The sequence below is a fragment of the Schistocerca cancellata genome, chromosome 5 (assembly GCF_023864275.1).
Source record: "Schistocerca cancellata isolate TAMUIC-IGC-003103 chromosome 5, iqSchCanc2.1, whole genome shotgun sequence".
Taxonomy (NCBI): Eukaryota; Metazoa; Arthropoda; class Insecta; order Orthoptera; family Acrididae; genus Schistocerca; species Schistocerca cancellata.
In genome coordinates this window covers 359,503,310-359,530,625 of record NC_064630.1, presented here as the reverse complement: position 1 = coordinate 359,530,625, position 27,316 = coordinate 359,503,310, and the positions used below count along the sequence as shown (strand labels likewise).

Sequence of the window (27,316 nt, the reverse complement as noted above, 5' to 3'; positions counted from 1 at the left end):
GCAGCATGTGGCCTGTGTCTCTGCTACTTTGGTTTCTGTGACATTTCGAAATGTGCGCTGCAATAGAAAATCTCGCCATTTGTGAGGTTCATTCTGTGATTAGGTTATTGCTGGCCAAAGACTGAAAATCATTTGAAATTTATTGTGTCCTTTCTGATGTGTGTGGAAAAGGAACAGTGAGTGAAAGCCAAGTGAGGCAACGGTGGATTGCTTTTAAAAATGTCTGTACCAGTGTTCGCAGTGAGGACCATAGTGGTAGGCCCAACTTTGTGATTGATGAAGTGGTGATGAAAATCAATGACAAAATTTGTGAAAATTGTCGTTTCACGATTACGGAACTTTTGCGATTACCAGCTCTTCCCAGAGTTGAAGACAATGCTCGCTACTCAATGCTTTGATACTGGCACCAAAATGCATGCCGGTGTAAACCAGTGGTCGCAATCACAGACAGCACATTTCTACAGAGATGGTATTGAAAAACTTGCGCCACTGTATCATAATTGTCTCAATTTGAAGGGTGATTATGAAGAAAAATAGCTAAAGAGTCTACCTTTAAAATATATATAATAAAACATGGTTTTTCCATATTAATTTTTATTTCAAAATTTGTGTTACTTCCTGAATAGCCCTCGTAGATGTAGAAGTGAATATAAATAGGATCAGCCGAGATAACATAAACAACTGGAAGGGGGAGTGACATTATGTGGTGGTGGTGGCTGTGGTGGTGGTGGTGGTGGAGGAGGAGGAGGAGGAGGAGGAGGACTTGGGAGAAAGCTTGTTCTCGTGTAGGCATTAGTAGTAGTAGTAGTAGCAGTAGTAGTAGTAGTAGTATATTTTATGTTCACCCTCAAAAAGAAGACAACTTTTATAAACTCAAAGGACAAGCCAGTTGATCTTCCTGCTGTCACTTTTCCTCCACCATATGCTGTTTGTTTAAAAGTATCATATGTGATGTCTTTTTCTCTTTCCACACCATTATTTGGTCTCACCTCTTTCTTAATGGTGTCAGCAGCACCCTGTTGCTATGGTATTATTCTTTCTGCCATAACCTGGTCACCAGCTTGATGTTAATTTTCCATCATCTGCTTTTCTTTTGCATCATTTGTTTCTTCAATACGTCAGTCTTAAATACCTTCCATCTCTTAATGCCTGGTGTCTCAACATTATAAAAATATCATCTCTCTTCACGTGAATAAGCATTATAATTTTTGTGATTGGTTTATCATTTTTAATCTTTAATTAGTACCATTATTCTGTAGTATTAACTTTTTTCCCATGGCTATGTATGCATTCAACACATGTTGCAAACATCCTTCTGCCCTCCTCTCTCCGCCTCCCCCCCGCCCTCTCTCTCTCCTCTTCCCACCTCTCTTTGACAATTTCCTTCCCCACCTCTCTCTAATCATATCTTCTTCCCACCTCTCTTTGCCCATCCCCTCCTGCCCCTCTCTCTGTCCGTCTCCCCCTCCCCTCTCTGTCTCTCTCCCCCTCTCTCTGTCCATCTCCCTCTCCCCGTCCACCTCTCTCTGTCCGTCTCCCTCTCCCTATCCCCCTCTCTCTGTCCGTCTCCCTCTCCCCATCCCCCTCTCTCTGTCTGTCTCTCCCTCCCCCTCCCCCTCTCTCTGTCCGTCTCCCCCTCACCCTCTCTATGTCTGTCTCCCCCTCACCCTCTCTATGTCTGTCTCCCCCTCACCCTCTCTCTGTCTGTCTCCCCCTCACCCTCTCTCTGTCTGTCTCCCCCTCACCCTCTCTCTGTCTGTCTCCCCCTCCCCCTCTCTCTGTCTGTCTCCCCCTCCCTCTGTCTGTCTCCCCCTCTCTCTGTCTGTCTCCCCCTCCCCCTCTCTGTCTGTCTCCCCCTCCCCCTCTCTCTGTCTGTCTCCCCCCTCCCCCTCTGTCTGTCTCCCCCTCCCCTTCTCTCTGTCCGTCTCCCCCTCCCCCTCGCCCTCTCTCTGTCTGTCTCCCCCTCCCCCTCTCTCTGTCCGTCTCCCCCTCCCCCTCTCTCTGTCTGTCTCCCCCTCACCCTCTCTCTGTCTGTCTCCCCCTCACCCTCTCTCTGTCTGTCTCCCCCTCACCCTCTCTCTGTCTGTCTCCCCCTCCCCCTCTCTCTGTCTGTCTCCCCCTCCCCCTCTCTCTGTCTGTCTCCCCCTCCCCCTCTCTCTGTCTGTCTCCCCCTCCTTCTCTCTCTGTCCGTCTCCCTCTCTCCCTCCCCCTACCCTTCTCTCTGTCCATCTCTCCCTCCCCCTCCCCCCTCTCTCTGTCCCTCTCCGTCTCCCTCTCTCCCTCCTCCTCTCCCTCTCTGTCCGTCTCCCTCTCTCCCTCCTCCTCCCCCTCTCTCTGTCCGTCTCCCCCCTCCCCCTCTCTCTGTCCGTCTCCCCCTCCCCCTCTCTCTGTCCGTCTCCCCCTCCCCCTCTCTCTGTCCGTCTCCCCCTCCCCCTCTCTCTGTCCGTCTCCCCCTCCCCCTCTCTCTGTCCGTCTCCCCCTCCCCCTCCCCCTCTCTCTGTCCGTCTCCCCCTCCCCCTCGCCCTCTCTCTGTCCGTCTCCCCCTCCCCCTCGCCCTCTCTCTGTCCGTCTCCCCCTCCCCCTCTCTCTGTCCGTCTCCCCCTCGCCCTCCTCTCTGTCCGTCTCCCCCTCGCCCTCTCTCTGTCCGTCTCCCCCTCGCCCTCTCTCTGTCCGTCTCCCCCTCGCCCTGTCCATCACGTCCTCCCTCTCTCTTTCTCTGTCTCCTTTTCCTCCTCCCACTCTGTGTCCATCTACTCCCCCATGTCTCCCTGTTGGAGCTAGGAGATTATAAACCTCGCACTACTGAAACTTGGTAAGTTTGCTGTTTGTATGGCAGATTTGGTTTAAATTAATGCAGAGTTTCACTTACATAGCTACATACATACATGCTTCTTAGTTACTAGATAGGCAGATAAATTTGTAAAATATATTTTTAATTGAAAGTTTTTAGTTTTGTACTTGTAAGAAAACTTCCGCACTGGTCTATTCCAGAAGTGCCCTGTGAAATCAGAATTTATGTACTCTCAAATTTGTGCACATTAATAATGAATGTAATATTCTTAATGGAGCACATACTTGTGGTACATGAGATTCAGAAATGCTTATTTATTGATGTCAAAATTTTCTATGGCAAAGGTGAGAAACTGTGTAGTGTTGTTTTCTATAGATAATATTTTAATACTACAGTGAAGATTCTGCGATCTAAGCTCTAGCTTGCTAAGATAAGTGCACAAAATCAGAAGTCTCAAAATAATGTATCATGCAGTTTTTTATTTACAATCAATGAATTTCTCTTTTCCCCTTTGAATTATTTTGCGTATTTCGTATTTCATACTGCCAAAAAATATGTTGTAGTTAACTTTGTATAAATGTGATTATATTTATAATGCTGTGTTGCCTCATGTAATATAAAGCTTAATTTGTTTGAAATAACAGGAACTAGAAATTCGCCTGACTGACGAGGAAATTCACAACGTACTAACTGAAGTTGATACAGATTGTCATGGAAGAATAGAATTAGCTGACTATATTAAGGTAACATACTAGCATAGAATTTTTGCCATACATTCTGCTCCACAGCTTATCATCAGCTGGTGACACCAAGCTTATGCAGCCATTTCTGTGCCGACGTCAAGGTGAAACTGATTGCAGCAACAAGCTGTTGTACTGTGGAATATATGAAAATATTGCATTGTAATGAAACAAATGAACTATCTAATTACAGAAATTTGGTGAGGAGGTTTCGGGTGAAGAGCTTCACGAAATCCTTAGAGAGATCGACACAAATATGAATGGCCAAGTAGAGTTGGATGAATATTTGCAGGTAGCACATCAGAAAAATTTGATTTGGTTTGGTACATATTGGTGCATGGTTTTAACAAAGTCATAGTTTTTGTCTTCTATCCATTAACACAGCTCTTACAAATACACCATTGTATATCCAGTTTCGTAGATCATGAAGTGCTTTCTTAATTTTTGCTTGACACCTTTGTAACAGGAGTTTAGTACATTCTTCTTCATCAAAGAGTTTCTCTTTTCTGTAGCTCCCTTTCCATTTTCTTAATTGCTTGTTCTCTTTGGTTACAGTTTTCAGTTCTGATTCATATTATTGGTATCTTACAGCCATAAGTAATATTGTATATTAGATACAACATTATATGGGAGTATTTGTTTTATTGCATGCATTCCTGCCCATTGTCTTGCATAATTGTAAGTTCCACACAATTTCTTATGTTTTTTTTAACATTAGCAGATTGCTAATTTTTGTGTGGTGTTGTGCCTATATGTAATACCCTGAAGCGTATGTAAAAATTCTTACTATTTCATATTTCAAGACCCAACAGAAACATTCCAGTAAATAATTAAAGACTTCAGTACTGCATTTTGAGTAACTAATATTCATGACATATTCATTCTGAATATCTTCAACTTCCTCTTATAGAGATTTCATATGTCATAAGTTTACCAACACTTTCATTATAGAACGAAATAGCATGGCTTGGCACTGCATGTTAACATTCATTTCAACATCACAGAAAGTGGCAGTTTGAATTTTAGCCTTCTTTTTGAAAGTCTAATAAAAAGAGTTGTCATTATTTATACATTGATTCACTTTGTTTTGGAGATCCCATCAAAGGAGGAGAAACTTTAAGCATGTGAAGTTACTCAAGGTGAACACCAAGAAAGAGCAGCAGATGATTGAAACTACCTTTGCAATAATAAAAGAACTGTTGTTAGTCTGATATATCTAGTTTTGTCTCTTCAGGCTAAATTTAATATTGCAAAATTAAACAACTGTTGTTGGTCCTCTACTGGTAGCTTAAATAAGTACATAAAACAAAGCATATTTATGAAAGAATAGAGTTACATACATGATCTAATAATACAGGCTTATATACAGTGGACATTGCTATTAATAACAGATAACATAAATCTTCAGTCATTGTACCTCAATAACTAGTTAATTTGTGCAAGAGGAGTGGCTAATAAGACAACTTTCTAATTTTCTGAAAGACCTCTCATAAAATACTAATGTTCATAGTGATATGTGTTGTATAGTCAATGAGAACTATTATCCACAAAAGAAACAAAATGTGCTTATAGGTCATTTTTCGTAAGAAATCGCTGTTTCAGTCGCATTGCTTCGGCAATGTGCTGTTTCATTGATGAACGGAGACATGTTACTTAAAAACACCTAGAAATTGTAAAATATGACTTAGATGGTAAGTATAGATTGCGACTTGCAACTTACCGTAAAGGTGACACATTGACAGGCATAGTGAAAAGACTGTTACACATTGAAGTCTTCTACAGAAAGTAAAGGAAAAACACTCTCTCTCTCTCTCTCTCTCTCTCTCTCTCTCTCTCTCTCTCTCTCTAATTATATATATATGAATATAATAGAGGGAAACATTCCACGTGGGAAAAATATATCTAAAAACAAAGATGATGTGACTTACCAAATGAAAGTGCTGGCAGGTCGACACACACACAAACGAACACAAACATACACACAAAATTCAAGCTTTCTCAACAAACTGTTGCCTCATCAGGAAAGAGGGAAGGAGAGGGAAAGACGAAAGGATGTGGGTTTTAAGGGAGAGGGTAAGGAGTCATTCCAGTCCCGGGAGCGGAAAGACTTACCTTATGGGGAAAAAAGGACGGGTATACACTCGCACACACACACATATACAGACACAAGCAGACATATTTAAAGACCAAAAAGGCGAAAAAGTGTTGGTTAAGTTGATCCTGTGGTGAACTTGGGTTGGTAGACAGCGATGTGCAAAAAGGTTAGGTGGTTGTGTTGCCGCTAGATCACGTTAAAAGACGGAGAAATTCGGGAAAATTTCGAGAAAATTTCGAAAAAACGTATTAAAGGAGTGGTGTTGTGGTGAAAGATTACGAAAATGGGGCTAACAATTGTAGAAATAATGACGTTAAAACCTGTGGGGAGCGGCTAAAATGATCAGTGATGTGCGAAAACGGAAGTGGAAATAAAGTTAAAGTTATTAGAACTAGCCGAAATGGTTGTTAAATACGTGAAAGCAGCTGTTATTGAACTAGAAACAGTGGATATTATAGCAGCGGTAGTGTTGAAAGCGGAAAATAAAATTTTTTTTTATGGTTGGGAAGTGGGTTACGTATTGTTGAGCATATATAGGCGGGATAAAATTGTATAGTAGATTAAGGTAAAAGGGGGAAGGTGAATACAAAGTGAAACTACTGGTAAAAACAGAAAGAGAAAATAAAGAGAAAAAAGAGAAATAAGACGACAGGAAAGATTTCGAAATGCGAAGGCGACAATAACAAACGTAATTGTTGGGTTCAAATTAATGATATGGTTATAATAGAAGGAAACATTCCATGAAGGAAAAATATACCTAAAAACAAAGATGATGTGACTTACCAAATGAAAGTGCTGGCAGGTCGACAGACACACAAACGAACACAAACATACACACAAAATTCAAGCTTTCGCAACAAACTGTTGCCTCATCAGGAAAGAGGGAAGGAGAGGGAAAGACGAAAGGATGTGGGTTTTAAGGGAGAGGGTAAGGAGTCATTCCAGTCCCGGGAGCGGAAAGACTTACCTTATGGGGAAAAAAGGACGGGTATACACTCGCGCACACACACATATCCATCCACACATATACAGACACAAGCAGACATATTTAAAGACCAAGGTCTTGGACAGCTTGTGTCTGTGTATGTGTGGATGGATATGTGTGTGTGTGCTAGTGTAAACCTGTCCTTTTTTCCCCCTAAGGTAAGTCTTTCCGCTTCCGGGATTGGAATGACTCCTTACCCTCTCCCTTAAAACCCAATCCTTTTGTCTTTCCTTCTCCTTCCCTCTTTCCTGACGAGGCAACCGTTGGTTGCGAAAGCTAGAGTTTTGTGTGTATGTTTGTGTTTATTTGTGTGTCTATCGACCTGCCAGCGCTTTTGTTGGGTAAGTCTCATCATCTTTCTTTTTAAATATATTTTTCCCACGTGGAATGTTTCCCTCTATTATATATATATATATATAATGTGATTTACCAAACAAAAGCGCTGGCACGTCGATAGACACACAAACATACACACAAAATTCTAGCTTTCGCAACCCCCAGTTGCTTTGTCAGGAAAGAGGGAAGGAGAGGAAAAGACGAAAGGATTTGGGTTTTAAGGGTGAGAACCTCCCACAGAAGAACCACAAAAGTGCCCCACTTGTGACAGGATACTTTCCGGGACTGGATCAGACTCTGAATGTGGCTCTCCAGCAGGGATACGGCTTCCTCAAATCCTGCCCTGAAATGAGATCCACCCTTCATGAAATCCTCCCCACTCCACCAAGAGTGTCTTTCTGCCATCCACCTAACCTTCATAACCTCTTAGTTCATCCCTATGAAATCCCCAAACCACCTTCCCTACCCTCTGGCTCCTACCCTTGTAACCGTTCCCAGTGTAAAACCTGTCCCATGCACCCTCCTACTACCACCTACTCCAGTCCTGTAACCCGGAAGGTGTACACGATCAAAGGCAGAGCCAAGTGTGAAAGCACCCACGTGATTTACCAACTGACCTGCCTACACTGTGACGCATTCTATGTGGGAATGACCAGCAACAAACTGTCCATTCGCATGAATGGACACAGGCAGACAGTGTTTGTTGGTAATGAGGATCACCCTGTGGCTAAACATGCCTTGGTGCACGGCCAGCACATCTTGGCACAGTGTTACACCGTCCGGGTTATCTGGATACTTCCCACTAACGCCAACCTATCCGAACTCCGGAGATGGGAACTTGCTCTTCAATATATCCTCTCTTCCCGTTATCCACCAGGCCTCAATCTCCGCTAATTTCAAGTTGCCGCCACTCATACCTCACCTGTCATTCAACAACATCTTTGCCTCTGCACTTCCGCCTCGACTGACATCTCTGCTCAAACTCTTTGCCTCTGTATAGGTCTGCTTGTGTCTGTATATGTGTGGATGGATATGTGTGTGTGTGCGAGTGTATACCCATCCTTTTTTCCCCCTAAGGTAAGTCTTTCCGCTCCCGGGATTGGAATGACTCCTTACCCTCTCCCCCTTTCGTCTTTCCCTCTCCTCCCCTCTTTCCTGACGAAGCAACCGTTGGTTGCGAAAGCTTGAATTTTGTGTGTATGTTTATGTTTGTATCGACGTGCCAGCACTTTCGTTTGGTAAGTCACATCATCTTTGTTTTTAAATATATTTTTCCCACGTGGAATGTTTCCCTCTATTATATATATATGGTTATAATAGAAGGAAACATTCCACGAAGGAAAAATATACCTAAAAACAAAGATGATGTGACTTACCAAATGAAAGTGCTGGCAGGTCGACAGACACACAAACGAACACAAACATACACACAAAATTCAAGCTTTCGCAACAAACTGTTGCCTCATCAGGAAAGAGGGAAGGAGAGGGAAAGACGAAAGAATGGGGGTTTTAAGGGAGAGGGTAAGGAGTCATTCCAAACCCGGGAGCGGAAAGACTTACCTTAGGGGGAAAAAAGGACGGGTATACACTCGCGCGCGCACACACACACACACACACACACACACACACACACACACACCTATCCATCCACACCTATACAGACACAAGCAGACATATTAAAAGGCCTTTTAATATGTCTGCTTGTGTCTGTATATGTGTGGATGGATATGTGTGTGTGCGAGTGTATACCTGTCCTTTTTTCCCTCTAAGGTAAGTCTTTCCACTCTGGGGATTGGAATGATTCCTTACCCTCTCCCTTAAAACCCACATCCTTTCGTCTTTCCCTCGCCTTCCCTCTTTCCTGACGAAGCAACCGTTGGTTGCGAAAGCTTGAAATTCTGTGTGTGTGTTTGTGTGTTTTTTATTGTGTCTGTCTACCAGCGCTTTCCCATTTGGTAAGTCATGGAATCTTTGTTTTTAATATATTTTTCCCATGTGGAATGTTTCTTTCATTTTAACGAAAGCGTTGGTATGTTGATAGACACACAATCACACACACAAAATTCAAGCTTTCGTAACCAATGATTGCTTCGTCCAGAAAGAGGGAAGGAGAGGGAAAGACGAAAGGATGTGGGTTTTAAGGGAGAGGGTAAGGAGTCATTCCAATCGTGGGAGCTGAAAGACTTACCTTGTCCTTCTTCCCCCTAAGGTAAGTCTTTCTGCTCCTGGGATTGGAATGACTCCTTACCCTCTCCCTTAAAACCCACATCCTTTCATCTTTCCCTCTCCTTCCCTCTTTCTGGACGAAGCAATCATTGGTTACGAAAGCTTGAATTTTGTGTGTGTGATTGTGTGTCTATCAACATACCAACGCTTTCGTTTGGTAAGTTACATCATCTTTGTTTTATATATGCAGTACACCTCACGCACATATGACCACTGTCTCCAGCAGCTCTCGCCAGGGTGGCCGGAGATGGCAGTGATGCATGCGTGAGGTACGCCTGCTTGTGTAAATGTGTGAGTTTCTATTTTCTGAAGGATACTTTGGCTGAAAGCTCAGTATGTAACAGTTTTTCATTACACCTGTCTGTGACTCAACATTTCGTCGTCATGGTGATTAGCAATCTGTCCTTTCCATAACTGTTATTCCAACCTGGACTTTCCATTGTTAGGTGGTAAGCAATGCCCCAAATAATTCCAGCAAAATGCAGCATATGTCAGAACCTGAATGAAAAGAGAAATAAAGAAAACAATCTTTTAGTTGCACTGTTGCCCATTAAAGTGGAACATCATGAAGGCACCACGCAATAAAAGTCAAACTGTCATGAAGTATACTACATGCTTGGATATGCCAGTGCATTTCAACACTTCCACATAGTGTAGGTAGGAGTACAGCTGTATACATTCTTCATATAAAAAAGGATACACAGCGAGTTTCTCATTTGAAAATTGCATTTTAATGTTGCCAACTACACTCCTGGAAATTGAAATAAGAACACCGTGAATGCATTGTCCCAGGAAGGGGAAACTTTATTGACACATTCCTGGGGTCAGATACATCACATGATCACACTGACAGAACCACAGGCACATAGACACAGGCAACAGAGCATGCACAATGTCGGCACTAGTACAGTGTATATCCACCTTTCGCAGCAATGCAGGCTGCTATTCTCCCATGGAGACGATCGTAGAGATGCTGGATGTAGTCCTGTGGAACGGCTTGCCATGCCATTTCCACCTGGCGCCTCAGTTGGACCAGCATTCGTGCTGGACGTGCAGACCGCGTGAGACGACGCTTCATCCAGTCCCAAACATGCTCAATGGGGGACAGATCCGGAGATCTTGCTGGCCAGGGTAGTTGACTTATACCTTCTAGAGCACGTTGGGTGGCACGGGATACATGCGGACGTGCATTGTCCTGTTGGAACAGCAAGTTCCCTTGCCGGTCTAGGAAAGGTAGAACGATGGGTTCGATGACGGTTTGGATGTACCGTGCACTATTCAGTGTCCCCTCGACGATCACCAGTAGTGTACGGCCAGTGTAGGAGATCGCTCCCCACACCATGATGCCGGGTGTTGGCCCTGTGTGCCTCGGTCGTATGCAGTCCTGATTGTGGCGCTCACCTGCACGGCGCCAAACACGCATACGACCATCATTGGCACCAAGGCAGAAGCGACTCTCATCGCTGAAGACAGCACGTCTCCATTCGTCCCTCCATTCACGCCTGTCGCGACACCACTGGAGGCGGGCTGCACGATGTTGGGGCGTGAGCGGAAGACGGCCTAACGGTGTGCGGGACCGTAGCCCAGCTTCATGGAGATGGTTGCGAATGGTCCTCGCCGATACCCCAGGAGCAACAGTGTCCCTAATTTGCTGGGAAGTGGCGGTGCGGTCCCCTACGGCACTGCGTAGGATCCTACGGTCTTGGCGTGCATCCGTGCGTCGCTGCGGTCCGGTCCCTGGTCGACGGGCACGTGCACCTTCTGCCGACCACTGACGACAACATCGATGTACTGTGGAGACCTCACGCCCCACGTGTTGAGCAATTTGGCGGTACGTCCACCCGGCCTCCCGTATGCCCACTATACGCCCTCGCTCAAAGTCCGTCAACTGCACACACGGTTCACGTCCACGCTGTCGCGGCATGCTACCAGTGTTAAAGACTGCGATGGAGCTCCGTATGCCACGGCAAACTGGCTGACACTGACGGCGGTGGTGCACAAATGCTGCGCAGCTAGCGCCATTCGACGGCCAACACCGCGGTTCCTGGTGTGTCCGCTGTGCCGTGCGTGTGATCATTGCTTGTACAGCCCTCTCGCAGTGTCTGGAGCAAGTATGGTGGGTCTGACACACCGGTGTCAATGTGTTCTTTTTTCCATTTCCAGGAGTGTATTTATGCAAGCAAACTGCTATCCAATTACATTACATTTTAACATAGGTCGTTTGCAAAAACATTGTGTTATGTTTTTAGTAGAAAAGAGAAATGTGTGCCAGTATTCAACACTGGCAGGAGACTGTCACACAAATATGGCATTGGTGCATTTATGAGGGCTGTACTCAATAGCATGAAGGATCTAATGGCCCCATCAGACTAGCACTCGAAACGACCAATATGTTGTTCGTGCAGGATCCTACTTTCAGAAAAGTCGTAGTTCAACCACCAAGAGCTGCTAACAAATACTTCATTATTACAAATGGTCTCAGTCTTCACATCATTATCTAGTATCTTAAAGTAATTCCAAATAGCCTAAATGACTGAGCTGTGGCACACCAGTGTCACAAAATATATCAGCATTCTACAGCTATGTCATGTACCTGGTCACAAAATGAAGTGTGCACATTGACAGTGTGACAACATGTGGAACACCATAGAGATCAGTAGGGTTTCTTTTGACGTGACTGGTTTCTCTTGATGTGGCAGCAGAGAAAGGTGTGTCAGCAGCAGCGTGACTAACATCAATGGACACAGGAGCACCTCTGCATCATCTTGCCACATGAGTCCTGGTTCTGTGTACAGTATCACAAATGACATATCTATGTTTGGAGGCTCTGAGGAAAATGAACATTGCCACATTGCATTAGTCTTAGTCATCGACCTGGGATGCTGGTATGGGTTGCCATTGAGTATAAAGCACAATCAACTCTGGTTCTCCTACCCAGTAATCTGGACAGCAGCAGGTTCACTTGTTAAGTGTTATTGCCACTGGCTGTGCCCTATCTTCAAGGTCCCCATGACATTATCTTTCAACAAAGTAATGCAAGACTGCTTGTTGCTCATACTGTCCTCACCTATCTTGATATGGACACTGATATGCTGCCTTAGGCAGCGCATTCTTCTGACCTCTCTCTCTAATTGAAAACATCTGGTCATAGGTTTCTGAGTAACTGGCATGCCATCATTAACCAGCCACTACAATTGATGAACTCCAACACAGACTTGTAGTAGCATGAATAATGTATTCATATTTGTTATCCAAGCTCAGTGTAACCCAATGCCCAGTCAGATTAGAACTGCTGTTGCTAGAGGTTGCAGCCATGTGTACTAAATTTTTCTCTCTGTATCTCTCCAAATTATGTACAGATTTAATCATGTATTCTTCCTACTACACTGAATGCACACAATAAGTACAGTTTTGTTATTTCCTGTCCTTCCTGGTGTTGCAATTTCACTGACCAACATTGTAATATGAAATGACTCTACATCTGTGGTCCTAGACCATGAAGAATTAGATCATCATCATGTGAACATAACTAAAATAATGGTACTCTGGATTTTCAGACACAAGTCTCCTTCTTTAGAAGCAGTTTGATTTTAAACAGAACTGAACTGAAGGTGTAGAACAAAATAAGAGGAAGCAAAAGAAATAAATCTTCATCACAACATATAATAGAAATTTCTGTACTGAGATCTGATTTATTTAAGTGTGTTGTGTCAGTGCAGGTCTGGCCTCATTTATTTGTGGGATTAGTATAGCCTTTTAATAAATTAGGTTTTTTTTTCAGATAGAACTTTCATGTCACTGGTGATGTAACAGAAAGTGGAGATTGTATTGAATGAAAGGAGTCCTATCTGCCATTACTATTTCCCCTGCAACCAATTCTTAATTTTCTTCTTGACCGCAAGTGTGTAAATGTAGCTATTACTGCTGACTCTCCCATGGAATGTGGATTGCCTTCACTTATTCAGTTCCTGCAAAGCAGAGAGGCGTAATGCAGTGAACATTAACTATAGGATGAGTCTGATGTATGGTTGAAATTTTATGTAAAAGGGTGGGCTGCACGAGTGATGCAGGAAATTTTGTTAAAGCCAAAGTTATCAATGATGAAGATGGTTGTTTCAGTAGTTGAGGTGACAAAGAAATACAGTAAGACATCTACAAAGAGATAACATATGAAGTTTATTTACAGTATGTACACTTAAGAAAGAGTTTTACATAACTTTGAAAGTTGTAGGTTCTTCTGTGGTGCTGAGTTATATTAATGTTGTTGGAAGAACCATTCGATGCACATACATAAGTCTGAGTATCAGTAATACTTCGAAGTGTTGTGCTATGAGGTATTGTCCTCACTGCAGTCTTTGACATTAATATTGATAAGCTTATAGATGCACTGCATCTGAGGCTGAACTCTGAGTTGCAGCTGTTTAAAAGGATGCATTGTCCAATCAGAGTTACATGCAGTGAGGGTCATGTCAACTTTGGGTTCTCTGATGGGATGTAGTGTGGGGCCACCCTTCAGAGATCAGTGACCGATGGATATTGAGCTCGTCCTAAGGGGGGGCCATGGCAGGAGATTTAAAAATGCCATCTCTTGCATAGCTGTGAGCAGTGCACCAGGTGCAGTTAATGAAGATGTCGTCAATAACACATACCCCGCCTTCTCCCTCTGCCCCCCCCCCCCCCCCCACAAAAAAAAAAAAAAAAAAAAAAATATGATGCACTGTCATTGTATAGTGGGAGTGCGGGCGATGATGGAGGAGGGTCTGTGCCATGGTGGTGCTAATGGGATTGGCTGTGGCACAGTGGCAGATGGTACCAACCAATCTGTGTCTCGGCATTCGTCTTGCCAACCATCAGGGACATCTGCCCGGAAAACCATAAGTAGGATGTCCAGCCAACAGAACAGGATGGTGCAGCGTGGGGGCTGCTGCGTGCAGATGGCTGTACAACTGGTGTAGGTTCGATGACCATGATAGCCATTTGCAGTGAATGCTGGGTGGTAGGTGTGGCGGCAGTAGCTGCTAAGGCAGACAGGAGTTGACCTTCATGGCAGAGTCGCCGGAAGACCTATGCATCCAGATGACAAGGGATGCTCACAGCAAGCTGGGTTGCATGCAGAGTGTCTGAAAAATGCAAATCTTTGGCAGTATCACTACAATCACGGAAACACAGTTGGTTTTGGTGCCATGCCGTAATGAGACGTGAGGGTATAATTATGAGCACAGTCAGATGTCAGAGTGACAAGAATCAGAAAGAGAGTGGTGAGGATGAAAGAGATGCAGCAATGTGTGGTGGTGTTGACCAGTAAGAATTCTGCTGGCAAAGCATTGTGAACAGGTATAGTGATAGGTGCTAAGAGACAGCAACATTGCATTGTCCCTCAAATGCAAAGCATGAAGTTTAGGCATCAAAATCTTGAAAGTGTGAACAAAACAGTGGCTTCACTGTTTGATTGAGGAGAGAATGGTGCCATTCAGCTATGTTGAATTCTTTTCAGTTGGTGGAACTGTGGAAACTCTGATGAATGAAGCAGAGTATGGACCATTGTCCAAAACTATTGTTCGTGCAAAACCTAAGCAAAAGACAAAAGTGAGTACTTTGATAGTGCTAGCACTAATAGTCAAATGCATTAGAATGGCAAAAGATTATTTTCTGTATACATTGACGATAATGAGCCATCTTGTATTCCAAAAAAGGACCGTCACGTCTAGCCAATTGGAAAAATTCTTGGCACAGTGCTGCCTGATTATCCGCGCATCATATTTTTTATTTGCTTCTCCATCCTGAGTCATGTACAATACTGGCACATTATTTGCTTTGTTGTAACAATTCCCCAATGTCCTTTATGTAATAGTTTTAATAGGTGTTGTTGCAATCATCTGGGAGTCAAGACTCCTTTCTGTTGATTAGGAAAATGCAGTGAAATTAAGCTATTCTGAAGAGTGTTTTTGAAGCACTTCATTGAGACCATGCTTGCAATGCTGTATCATCTCAGTCCATGTTCTGTTATCAGCAAGGTTTTGAATAATGTCATCACAAAGCATTTCATCCTGAAATGACGCTCCACAAGAGCAGTTAAATTTACATTTCCTAGTCATGCCCTTGAGTCAGCAGTCCACCCCCTGTAAGACTAATTATTATGATGGTGATGCATACAAAAAATTTGAAATGAGTAGCAGCTACATGAATCTGTGTTGTGAAGAAATCATTGAGCTTGCTAACAATGCCCTCATAGTGTAGGCTTTGAGGCTCTGAGGGAACAACGTTCAACACAGTCTGCAAATATGCTCTCACACCCATGAAAAGAAGAAAGAATGTTGTGATTCATCTGAGATATTGTATGTAGTGAAGCATTTTTCTAGTTGTGTGCGATACTTCATGGATTCCTCTCGTTGTGTGTAAAATGAGTGGCTGGATGAAGGAGGCTACAGCACCTGGCCACTGGCAATCTAAGAGTCAGTCATTGTAGTTTTTGTGGAAGTTATTGTGCTTCCATCAGTCTGCCAGCAGCAGTGAGCAAGGAGGAAATTTGTTGAAACTGAATAAGTTGCTATTGCATACAAAAATCAAAAACACTTGGGACAAGCAGGTGTGCCACACTCTAACACTATAAAAATGTTACTGATAATTTGCAGGTCACTGCCACAAAAGAATAAGACTCATTGCCAGTTGATGTATGTTGTATTGGTAGCTGAGGTGGCCAATGAATACAATCAGACATCTACAAAAAGCATTCTTGAAAAAAACTGCAAGCAGCTGTTGTATGATCCTTTTAATAGATCTACCAGTTTCAAGATATTAGAGTTGCATCTTCACATACATCTAAAACAGAAGAAGAGCAGATGAGGGATATAGAAATTAAATATTTTTTAATGTCAAGAGTCTAGGGAGAAGAAAATGTAACATCATATATGACATATAAGTGATGAAAGCAAATTTAAGTAGAGTAATCAGCTTACTTACCTGCACACTATTTACAAGAAAGAGTTTAGCATATCGGACGTCCCGTCATTCCCTGTCAGCTTATAATAAATTCATCGAAATAGTGATGACATCACTGTTGTGACTATTATTTAAAGAAGGCAGACTGAAAAGAATCATCATAAATCTTTGACTCAAGAAACTAGCCTTCATGAGAAACTTGAATTTTCTTCCATAAAATACCCATATCTTTTCATGTGCACCACCCTCTTAATGTTGTTTTGCTGTGTTGGCGTTCTTGGTACTTCTTTGACTCATAACAAATGTTATTTACGATACTTCACCAGATACAGAATTGGCCCATAATATGATCAGTGAACTACATTATTTATTGATACTCGTTTTTGAATCATTTTCATTAATGCACCTTTCATCATCATCATTTTGTTAATTTGTAAATCTGGTTAAGAGTATGTGACGGCACTCCTCTCCAAGGGCAATACGACATTTTATTTTTCATCTAAGGTGCCACATACCCCAACAGAAATAATATCACAGTTGGAAATGTTTTGTTGTGCAGTGAAAACTGTTAAATCAGGGTTAGGCAAACAAGCATGCAAAATTTGTAGATGATTCCAGAACATGTAGTATTACTTACTCAAAGAGGTAGAAATTGTAAAGCAAGGCAAAAGAAACAATTGGATTCACCTTTTCCTTCCTGCATTTTGCACCACATTTTTTAAATATTTATTTTGTAGTGCAAGTAGTATGTTTTTCATTCTTAATCTGTCTGTTTAACTAGTATGTCAGATTTTTTTCAGGTTTTTTTTTTGTATGTGTGTGTATGCTTCGTATGTGTGTATGACTTGAATGTGTAAGCTGACATTTATGTGTTCATGGAGTGTCTTAGACCACCACCAAGTCAGCTTGAAGAGCAAATGACAGGACTAGGAAACTTAATCCTATAGAAGGAATTGCTAAGAAAACTGATATTTAAGATATAATATGAAATAATTGCATTGTCTGTAACATATATTTTGTCCGAGAATAATGAGTTTACGATAAGACAGGTGAGGTAAGGACAGATGCAAAGTACTGTCATCTTTCCCTTGCTGTGTACATGAATACCACAAAAAGGGTATGATTAATAATTAGATTTCCAATAGTTTGTAAAAAATACAAAACCCCAGAAAGCTAATAATTGGCAGTCTTATGCTCGTGTTAGTGGACTGGAGGTTTTGTAACTTGTAAGACAATTTGGGTTTATGGACAGAATGTGAACATTAACTAGTAGAGTGAGTTGAATAACAAATATTAATAAAATTACTGTGAAAATTAGAAGATATTTATTACAACAAAATCCAAATAATTAACATTAGTGAGATCTCATAATTAAGACAAGAATAATTACTGGTAGAATCTTCTCAGTTATCAGTCAAGTGACAATGTTATCTGAAAGCAACATTTCTGAGAGTTTTCCACTCATCATCTTCATACAGAGGGTCGGATTCCTGCGGTGTGTGATCTTTGACAGCTACTGGGCAATAGCCTCATCTGTTGTTGGATTGTTGGGCAGTCTAATTATATCCCTCTGGAAGTATGTCATACCAAGTGGTGGTAGGTGGGGGACCTCCATGTGTCAAGTCTTGATGTTGGCTACCCAGTCTTTCATACGCCCAGGATTTATTGGCATGACCCAGCACGTCTGTCTGTTCAAAATCAAGCCTGCGCACTTTGTTGATACTGTGTTCTGCCACTGCATACCTGTCTTTGTGGACTACTACTTGTTGTTGTTGTTGTGGTCTTCAGTCCTGAGACTGGTTTGATGCAGCTTTCCATGCTACTCTATCCTGCGCAAGCTTCTTCATCTCCCAGTATCTACTGCAACCTACATCCTTCTGAATCTGCTTAGTGTATTCATCTCTTGGTCTCCCTCTACGATTTTTACCCTCCACACTGCCCTCCAATGCTAAATTTGTGATCCCTTGATGCCTCAAAACATGTCCTACCAACCGATCCCTTCTTCTAGTCAAGTTGTGCCACAAACTTCTCTTCTCCCCAATCCTATTCAATACCTCCTCATTAGTTACATGATCTACCCACCTTATCTTCAGCATTCTTCTGTAGCACCACATTTCGAAAGCTTCTATTCTCTTCTTGTCCAAACTAGTTATCGTCCATGTTTCACTTCCATACATGGCTACACTCCATACAAATACTTTCAGAAACGACTTCCTGACACTTAAATCTATACTCGATGTTAACAAATTCCTCTTCTTGAGAAACGCTTTCCTTGCCATTGCCATTTTATATCCTCTCTACTTCGACCATCATCGGTTATTTTGCTCCCCAAATAGCAAAACTCCTTTACTACTTTAATGTCTCATTTCCTAATCTAATTCCCTCAGCATCACCCGACTTAATTTGACTACATTCCATTATCCTCGTTTTGCTTTTGTTGATGTTCATCTTATATCCTCCTTTCAAGGCACCATCCATTCTGTTCAACTGCTCTTCCAAGTCCTTTGCTGTCTCTGACAGAATTACAATGTCATCAGCGAACCTCAAAGTTTTTCTTCTTCTCCATGAATTTTAATACCTACTCCGAATTTTTCTTTTGTTTCCTTTACTGCTTGCTCAATATACAGATTGAATAACATCGGGGAGAGGCTAAAACCCTGTCTTACTCCTTTCCCAACCACTGCTTCCCTTTCATGCCCCTCGACTCTTATAACTGCCATCTGGTTTCTGTATAAACTGTAAATAGCCTTTCGCTCCCTGTATTTTACCCCTGCCACCTTCAGAATTTGAAAGAGAGTATTCCAGTTAACATTGTCAAAAGCTTTCTCTAAGTCTACAAATGCTAGAAATGTAGGTTTGCCTTTCCTTAATCTTTCTTCTAAGATAAGTCGTAAGGTCAGTATTGCCTCACGTGTTCCAACATTTCTACAGAATCCAAACTGATCTTCCCCGAGGTCGGCTTCTACCAGTTTTTCCATTCGTCTGTAAAGAATTCGCGTTAGTATTTTGCAGCTGTGACTTATTATACTGATAGTTCGGTAATTTTCACGTCTGTCAACACCTGCTTTCTTTGGGATTGGAATTATTATATTCTTCTTGAAGTCTGAGGGTATTTCGCCTGTCTCATACATCGTGCTCACCAGATGGTAGAGTTTTGTCATGACTGGCTCTCCCGAGGCCATCAGTAGTTCAAATGGAATGTTGTCTACTCCCGGGGCCTTGTTTCGACTCAGGTCTTTCAGTGCTCTGTCAAACTCTTCACGCAGTATCTTATCTCCCATTTCGTCTTCATCTACATCCTCTTCCATTTCCATAATATTGTCCTCAAGTACATCGCCCTTGTATAAACCCTCTATATACTCCTTCCACCTTTCTGCCTTCCCTTCTTTGCTTAGAACTGGGTTGCCATCTGAGCTCTTGATATTCATACAAGTGGTTCTCTTCTCTCCAAAGGTCTCTTTAATTTTCCTGTAGGCAGTATCTATCTTACCCCTAGTGAGGCAAGCCTCTACATCCTTACATTTGTCCTCTAGCCATCCCTGCTTAGCCATTTTGCACTTCCTGTCGATATCCTTTTTGAGACGTTTGTATTCCTTTTTGCCTGCTTCATTTACTGCATTTTTATATTTTCTCCTTTCATCAATTAAATTCAATATTTCTTCTGTTACCCAAGGATTTCTATTAGCCCTCGTCTTTTTACCTACTTGATCCTCTGCTGCCTTCACTACTTCATCCCTCAGAGCTACCCATTCTTCTTCTACTGTATTTCTTTCCCCCATTCCTGTCAATTGTTCCCTTATGCTCTCCCTGAAACTCTCTACAACCTCTGGTTCTTTCAGTTTATCCAGGTCCCATCTCCTTAAATTCCCACCTTTTTGCAGTTTCTTTAGTTTCAATCTGCAGTTCATAACCAATAGATTGTGGTCAGAATCCACATCTGCCCCAGGAAATGTCTTACAATTTAAAACCTGGTTCCTAAATCTCTGTCTTACCATTATATAATCTATCTGATACCTTTTAGTATCTCCAGGATTCTTCCAGGTATACAACCTTCTTTTATGATTCTTGAACCAAGTGTTGGCTATCAGGCAGCTTCCTCTTTCATTTCTTAGCCCCAATCCATATTCACCTACTACGTTTCCTTCTCTCCCTTTTCGTACACTCGAATTCCAGTCACCCATGACTGTTAAATTTTCGTCTCCCTTCACTACCTGAATAATTTCTTTTATCTCGTCATACATTTCATCTATTTCTTCATCATCTGCAGAGGTAGTTGGCATATAAACTTGTACTACTGTAGTAGGCATGAGCTTTGTGTCTATCTTGGCCACAATAATGCGTTCACTATGCTGTTTGTAGTAGCTAACCCGCACTCCTATTTTTTTATTCATTGTTAAACCTACTCCTGCATTACCCCTATTTGATTTTGTATTTATAACCCTGTAATCACCTGACCAAAAGTCTTGTTCCTCCTGCCACCGAACTTCACTAATTCCCACTATATCTAACTTTAACCTATCCATTTCCCTTTTTAAATTTTCTAACCTACCTGCCCGATTAAGGGATATGACATTCCACGCTCCGATCCGTAGAACGCCAGTTTTCTTTCTCCTGATAATGACGTCCTCCTGTGTTGTCCCCGCCCGGAGATCCGAATGGGGGACTATTTTACCTCCGGAATATTTTACCCAAGAGGACGCCATCATCATTTAATCATACAGTAGAGCTGCATGTCCTCGGGAAAAATTACGGCTGTAGTTTCCCCTTGCTTTCAGCCGTTCGCAGTACCAGCACAGCAAGGCCGTTTTGGTTAATGTTACAAGGCCAGATCAGTCAATCATCCAGACTGTTGCCCCTGCAACTACTGAAAAGACTGCTGCCCCTCTTCAGGAACCACGTGTTTGTCTGGCCTCTCAACAGATACCCCTCCGTTGTGGTTGCACCTACGGTACGGCCGTCTGTATCGCTGAGGCACGCAAGCCTCCCCACCAACTACTACTTACGCACTCCATACTGCACCTACAGGAATTCCTGTAGGTTTTCTTTATCCTACACCCAAACCATAATAATATTTTCCACATATCTGTAAAATAGTTCTGGTTTCAAGATCTGTTTCCTGAAAGTATTTTATATATAAGTTCGCAGTTCATGAAGCTAGAAGCAATTATATGGTGACACTATTGATTTATTCATAGAGCATCCCACATCATTGGAAGTAAGTTGTGGTAAGCACATGTCAAAACAGTTTGATTGTGTCCTTACCCAAATGATCCTCAAACTGTACCAGAGAGACTTCTAGTGACATCCATGCGAAAAGAATTGTGACATCAAAACTGACTAGGAGAAAAGTATCATCCAGATCCATTTTTGTCAAGAATGCACCCATCTGAGAGTGGTACAGCCTGTGGGCAGAATGGGCACACAGCACCAGGACTTGACACTTCATCCCTCACCCCCACCTCAAGATGAGACATGTTTGGTTATATAAGAATGACACAAGTTATTTGTAGGTTAAAAAAAAAAAAAAAAAAACCACTGGTTTATTAGAAGTCTACAGAATAATGCTTAACAATGATAGTTTCCATTGTGGCAAAGAATGCAAAACAATCCATGTGTGGTAAGATATTTAAATGTCAGTGAAGTTATTAAATAAAACTGTTCATGACACAAAACTTAAATGCTCTCCCTTATTTAATAACTTACATACTCTCATATTTTTGCACAACTGTCTTAGTCGGGCAGCAAATAACGGTTTTGTTAATAAATCTGCAAAGTGATTTTCTATATCTACTCTTGAAATGGTAGTTTCACCAAATGGAACTAATTCTGGAACAGAGAAGTGTGTGAGATGAATATATTTTGTCAGTCGGTGAAATTCAGGGTTCTGTGCAAGTCGAACAGCAGCTTCATTGTCCACTCATAGGCAAGGTTTTGAATCCTTTAGGCGGAAAAGTTGAGTCTGGACCATTTCTCATGCTGCTTCACTAGCTGCAACAACTTCAGCTTCTGTAGTAGAGATTGCAGCTGAAGTTTGTCACTGACTCATCCAACTGACAGGTGCGTCGAAGTACAGCCAGAGAACACCTAAGGTAGATCGTCCAGTCCCTAAATCATCTCCATGATCAACATCACTATAACATTCACGAATGCCTTTGTCTTCATCACTTTTGTAAATAAGTCCATAGTCATATGTGTCTTTCAAATAGCAAAAAATTCTTTGTACCTTCGTTACATCATGTTATGTTGTATTTTCAAGATGACTAGATACTACTCCAACATAATATGCTATGTTTGGTCTTGTCCCACACATTAGGTACATCAAGGACCCAACTGCTTGTGTGTAAAGGCATTCAGTGTTGATGTGTTCTCTTCCGTGCTGTTGTCCTTGATAATTGGAGTTGTTAAAACTCTACACTCACTCATGCCAAAGTGCTCTAAAACCTTCTTGATGTAGTGAGTCTTACTGACTTGAATGGACCCATCTTTTTTTCTATCAATTTCAAAGTGTAAGAAATATGATGCTGACTTTGATTTAATTTTGAATTCTCTTTCAAGATCTTCAATAAATTCTTTAGATTCACTATCATTGTTTGTCACAATCAATCTGTCCTCAGCATAGAGTATGAAGAAAATCTTGTAAGAAGCTTTCTGTCTCATAAAGAGGCAACGATCAGCTCCACTGCTCGTGAATCTTAATTCCATCATAAAATTAGTGAATCTCTCGTTCCAGCAGCGGGGTGACTATTTCAGGCCATATAAGCTTTTCATTAATTGACATATTTTCTAGAACCTTCATTATAACCTTCAGGTTGTGTAGTAAATATCACTTCCTTCAGGTCCCCGTAAAGAAACGCAGTAGTCACATCTATTTGTGCAACATTCATCTTCTCTTTGGCTGCAATTTTGAGTAATGTGTTCGAGTAGTCGACATCTTTTCCACTGTGCTGAAAGTTTGTTCATAATTAATCCCTTTCTTTTGAGAAAATCCTTTGACAACCAATATTGCTTTGAATCTATCACCCGATCCTTCAGCATTTGTCTTCAGTTTATAGATCCACTTACATGGAATTGTCCTCTTCCATTTCCTTGATGTGCCACCATTTCTTGATCCAGTACTGCTTTTCACTTGTCTCATTGACTCAGATTTATGGCCCACAATAAGATTCTGGTTCCTCAAAGGCCACTAACTGCATTATGTTGTCTTGGAAGTCTTTTTGGACACTTCAGCGTTAAATGGTCACACAGTTGTAGCCCAGTTCTTCCATCGTCAGATCATTCTAATCTTTCTTCAGTTTCGTCCTGTAGATCATAGTAATTATCGAACTCATTCTGTTCTAATTTCTCTTCTGATGAATCTTCAGACTTCCAATGATGGAGCTCAAGATCCACAGGAACTACTGGGCTTTCCATTTGCATAATTTTCTCTTCAAAAATAATATCCTGTGACCTCATTAACTGACAACTTGCAAACCTTGTAGAACTAGCACTCCTGGAAGAAAGGATAGAACAACTTATATGAAGTTTGGAAGGTGGGAGATGAGGTATTGGTAGCATTGAGGCTGTGAGAACGGGTCGTGGGTAGCTCAGATGGTAGAGCAGTTGCCCATGAAAGGCAAAGGTCTCAAGTTCGAGTCTTGGTCCAGCACACAGTTTTAATCTGCCAGGAAGTTACGCATTTCTAGTTTGCGTGCTTTTATAATGTAGTAAGTGCTCTTAGATATTGTAAGTTACATCTACAAAGTACAGAAACACCATACTTCTATACACACAGATTGCAATTGTAACTTCTTTGCTCACAGTCTTACTCTATAAAATGTTAAAAGTTAGGTTATGCATTAATAATTTTTTTTGTGAAATATAGTCTGGTGAGCATAACAAGCTTGAGTGTCTCAGAAAGTTATGAAGAAGTGTGCAAATTCCTGCTTTTGTAAAAACTCTATTTCAAGTTTTCTCAAAGTGCCCTGCTTTAAATTGTGTGCTCTATTTGATCTTCTCAAACAATTTCTTAAAAGTATCAAAGGCATTCTCCTGCTAGTGCATTAACAGTTTGTTGACTGGCACCACCACTTGTGGGATTCAAAATGCTATGGAGCTAATCATGAACAAAGATGGCATTTTCTTACATATTTGCCATTCTCTATGATTGTGTTTATTTAGGCTATGATTGAGAATGGCTGCATAAGTTCTCAGATGGATCTTTGTATTTAAAAAAAAAAAAAAAAAAAAAAAAAAGCACACACACACACACACACACACACACACACACACACACACACACACACTGTGGAAGAAAGAAATTTTTATGTATGGAGACCACTAACACAACTGTTCATTTCTGCTAGTAACAGTGTCTACTTCCTGTATACATTATGGTCTAGGTAGACTGCCTGTTTTGAGTTAAAATTCAGAATTGTTCACATCTTTTCCTACATCTTCCAGATTCTCTTCTTCCTTGGGGCTTATGAAGCCTTAACTGTTTCGACGATCTGTCTTCATTTATTCTTTTAATATGTACTTTCCATTTCTTTTGTAATCATTCACTTTTTCCCCAATTTTATAAACATAATGTTCTGTTGTGAACATACAGAGAAAGATGCTCTCCAAAACTTCTGAAGTGAAATTTGCTTGCTGTAGACTAAGTCAACAGAAGTCAGTCATTTTTGCTGTGGTTTCTGAAAATACTTTGTTTTAGTATTATTGGCTCTGCAATAACATTATTTGATGTCTTTACAGATGATGTCTGCTATCAAGTCTGGACATGTAACATACTCTCGTTTTGCTCGAATGGCAGAAATGGAAGAAGAGCACCACGAACGAGAACGTCTAAAGAAACAGATTTCAGTGGAGCGCAGTGGAGGAGGACTGTAATGATGTGTAATTTTTTCTAATTGTTTATATGGCTTTAATGCTGCTTACAGTAGCGACAAATGTCTGACAAATGCACTTTTCTCCTCTTCCTATCATACAGAGGGAACCTTATTTATTAAAAAAAACTATACGAAGAAATAACTCTCAGTTTTTAAGGTGAAATTTATAAGTAAGTTCAGGTTTTGAGCTCTTTAATTTTGAGAGTTTAAATGTGTTAATACTCAAGAGTTTATTGAGTTATGCTGTGTGAAGAGACTATGTAAATAGGCTACTGTGGCTAAAAGACAAGTTTCGTAATCATAAGTATTTATATAAATGCAAACACTAAAGTGTGTCTGTAACTTATATTTTTGTATATATGCAGGATCTGATATTTTGTCACCATCTAAATGTATGATTTTCGTGAAGAATCAAACTATTTTGGCAGCATTTATTTGCTATTCTCATTTTCAGTTGACATAAATACATCATAAGTTTGCTATTACTGAGTATGAAATTTGCCTGTTAACAGGCATTAACTTAAAAAACAACTGAGTACTTCTTATAAGATAAATAACTTTTTTATCTACATTTCTCATGCTAAAAACATGGAAGACTCTAGTGCTTATTGTGAAAGTATTCACAATAACTGTTTCATAGACACATCTATGCATTGCAGTACCAGAGTAGTACGTGTTTGAAACAGCATCTCCATTGCTGTCAGCTTAATATTGTAAATTATGTACTGTCCTTAGAGGCATGTAATAATCTCTGTTTACAGTTAATTACAAATTCCTATATTTTTCAATTGATTTTTTGAGAGCTGTTAGAAAATATGTGCTGAAAGAAATATTTTAGCAGGTACTATATTCATGGCAGTATATGCTGTTTATTTAAATAATATGCTTAAAGCAAATCCTAATACACCAGATTAAACTGTGTAACACAGAGTTTTTTATAGCTTTTTCATGTAAAAAATAATATTTTGTATAGTATACTGTGTTTACATATTGCATACTGAATTTAACAGCTGTCATTTGATACATTCTGTGCATTATCATCTTATATGCGAGAACTCCTACACCATGATTTTAAATCAGGCATCCTGCAAAAGGAAGCTCTTTTTGTTGTTCCCAGTATGAAATGTTTGTTGTGACATAGTGGAACCCTCAGAGTTAGACGATTGTTTTTATTTTGTATTCCTGTGTGTGTGTGTGTGTGTGTGTGTAAAGTACGTAAAGTATTATTACAAGAGTTATCTTGCTTCACATTTTCTGAAGAAAATGATCTGTGAGATTATTGATTTTAAATGTTGCTGAATGACCTAATTCTCATTCCATTAGTGCTAGTACTATCCTTTCCTGTTTTTGTCTTTGTCCTAATATCTGTCTCTATTTTAAATTATTTATTTATTTATTTATTTATCCATGTGCCCAACCTATGCCTCTGTGATATGAATGTTCTTGTATTATAAATCTTGTAATTCAATATTGACTGATCAGTTATGTACAAAAACTAAGTCTATATGAAAAGTTTTTATAGGCTTTATAGCATGGTTTTAAGACATCTATAATATGATTTTCACTGAAACTAAAAACATAAAACATGAGTTCAAGACTAAATTGATGTTGTGACTACTATAGGCAATTAATCAGTCAATAAACATGAAGGATTGAGATATTCTGTGTAGTAACTGAGACCTTGTTAAAACAGTTGTGTCCTAATAAATATGCCCATTAATTATCTTTCCTCTATAAATACCCATCCTATGCTATTAATATTATTTTTTATTTAAAGAAATGTGGCATCCTACATTTGTTGTACTATTTCTGGTAAACAAAATGCAAACAGGACACACAAAACTGAGAAAGAAGGGGAAGAAATATAAATGCTTATGTACTCTAGTGATCATTTGAGAGGGAATGCTAGGTTACTCACAGAAGAAAACAGGGAATCAACCAAGATGCTCAATGACCTGTCCTGCAGTTCATCAGAAATGATTTAGTGAAACTATGGAAAATGAATAAAAATTGGGGTTTATTGTGTAGTCTACTATAAGGCCTTCTGTTTTATCCCTTATGCACCTCCTTCAATAGATAGAAATCCCTGGCTCAAGGTATGAGCATTTTCATGTTGACATTAAACCTAAACTATTTTAGCATTCTTAGCACAAGATAATTTCTATTGATTTTCTTTTTTGTCACAGTCACTGCAGATTGATTTCCAGGACAAAAAGAAATGAGTGTACCACACAAAGTTTAAGTAACTTTAAAGCAATCATGTTGGAGGAATGGTTCAGCTTTTGAACTTTCATTTGGAAGTTCAAATCTCCATATGGCCATTTAGATTCAGATTTT

At 40.7% G+C, this 27,316-nt stretch overlaps 1 protein-coding gene across 2 annotated transcripts in view; it reads left to right on the top strand.

The window, feature by feature from the left end:
* Positions 1-26,637, top strand: part of LOC126188037 (glycerol-3-phosphate dehydrogenase, mitochondrial) — a 63,346-nt gene extending 36,709 nt beyond the window's left edge. For both annotated transcript variants that reach the window (XM_049929465.1, XM_049929464.1), the window contains exons 12-13: positions 3,725-3,823; positions 24,846-26,637. In XM_049929465.1, coding sequence (XP_049785422.1) covers positions 3,725-3,823; positions 24,846-24,980 — 234 coding nt within the window. In that variant the 3' untranslated portion in view covers positions 24,981-26,637. The remainder of the gene's footprint in view (positions 1-3,724; positions 3,824-24,845) is intronic.
* Positions 26,638-27,316: the final 679 nt, after the last annotated feature.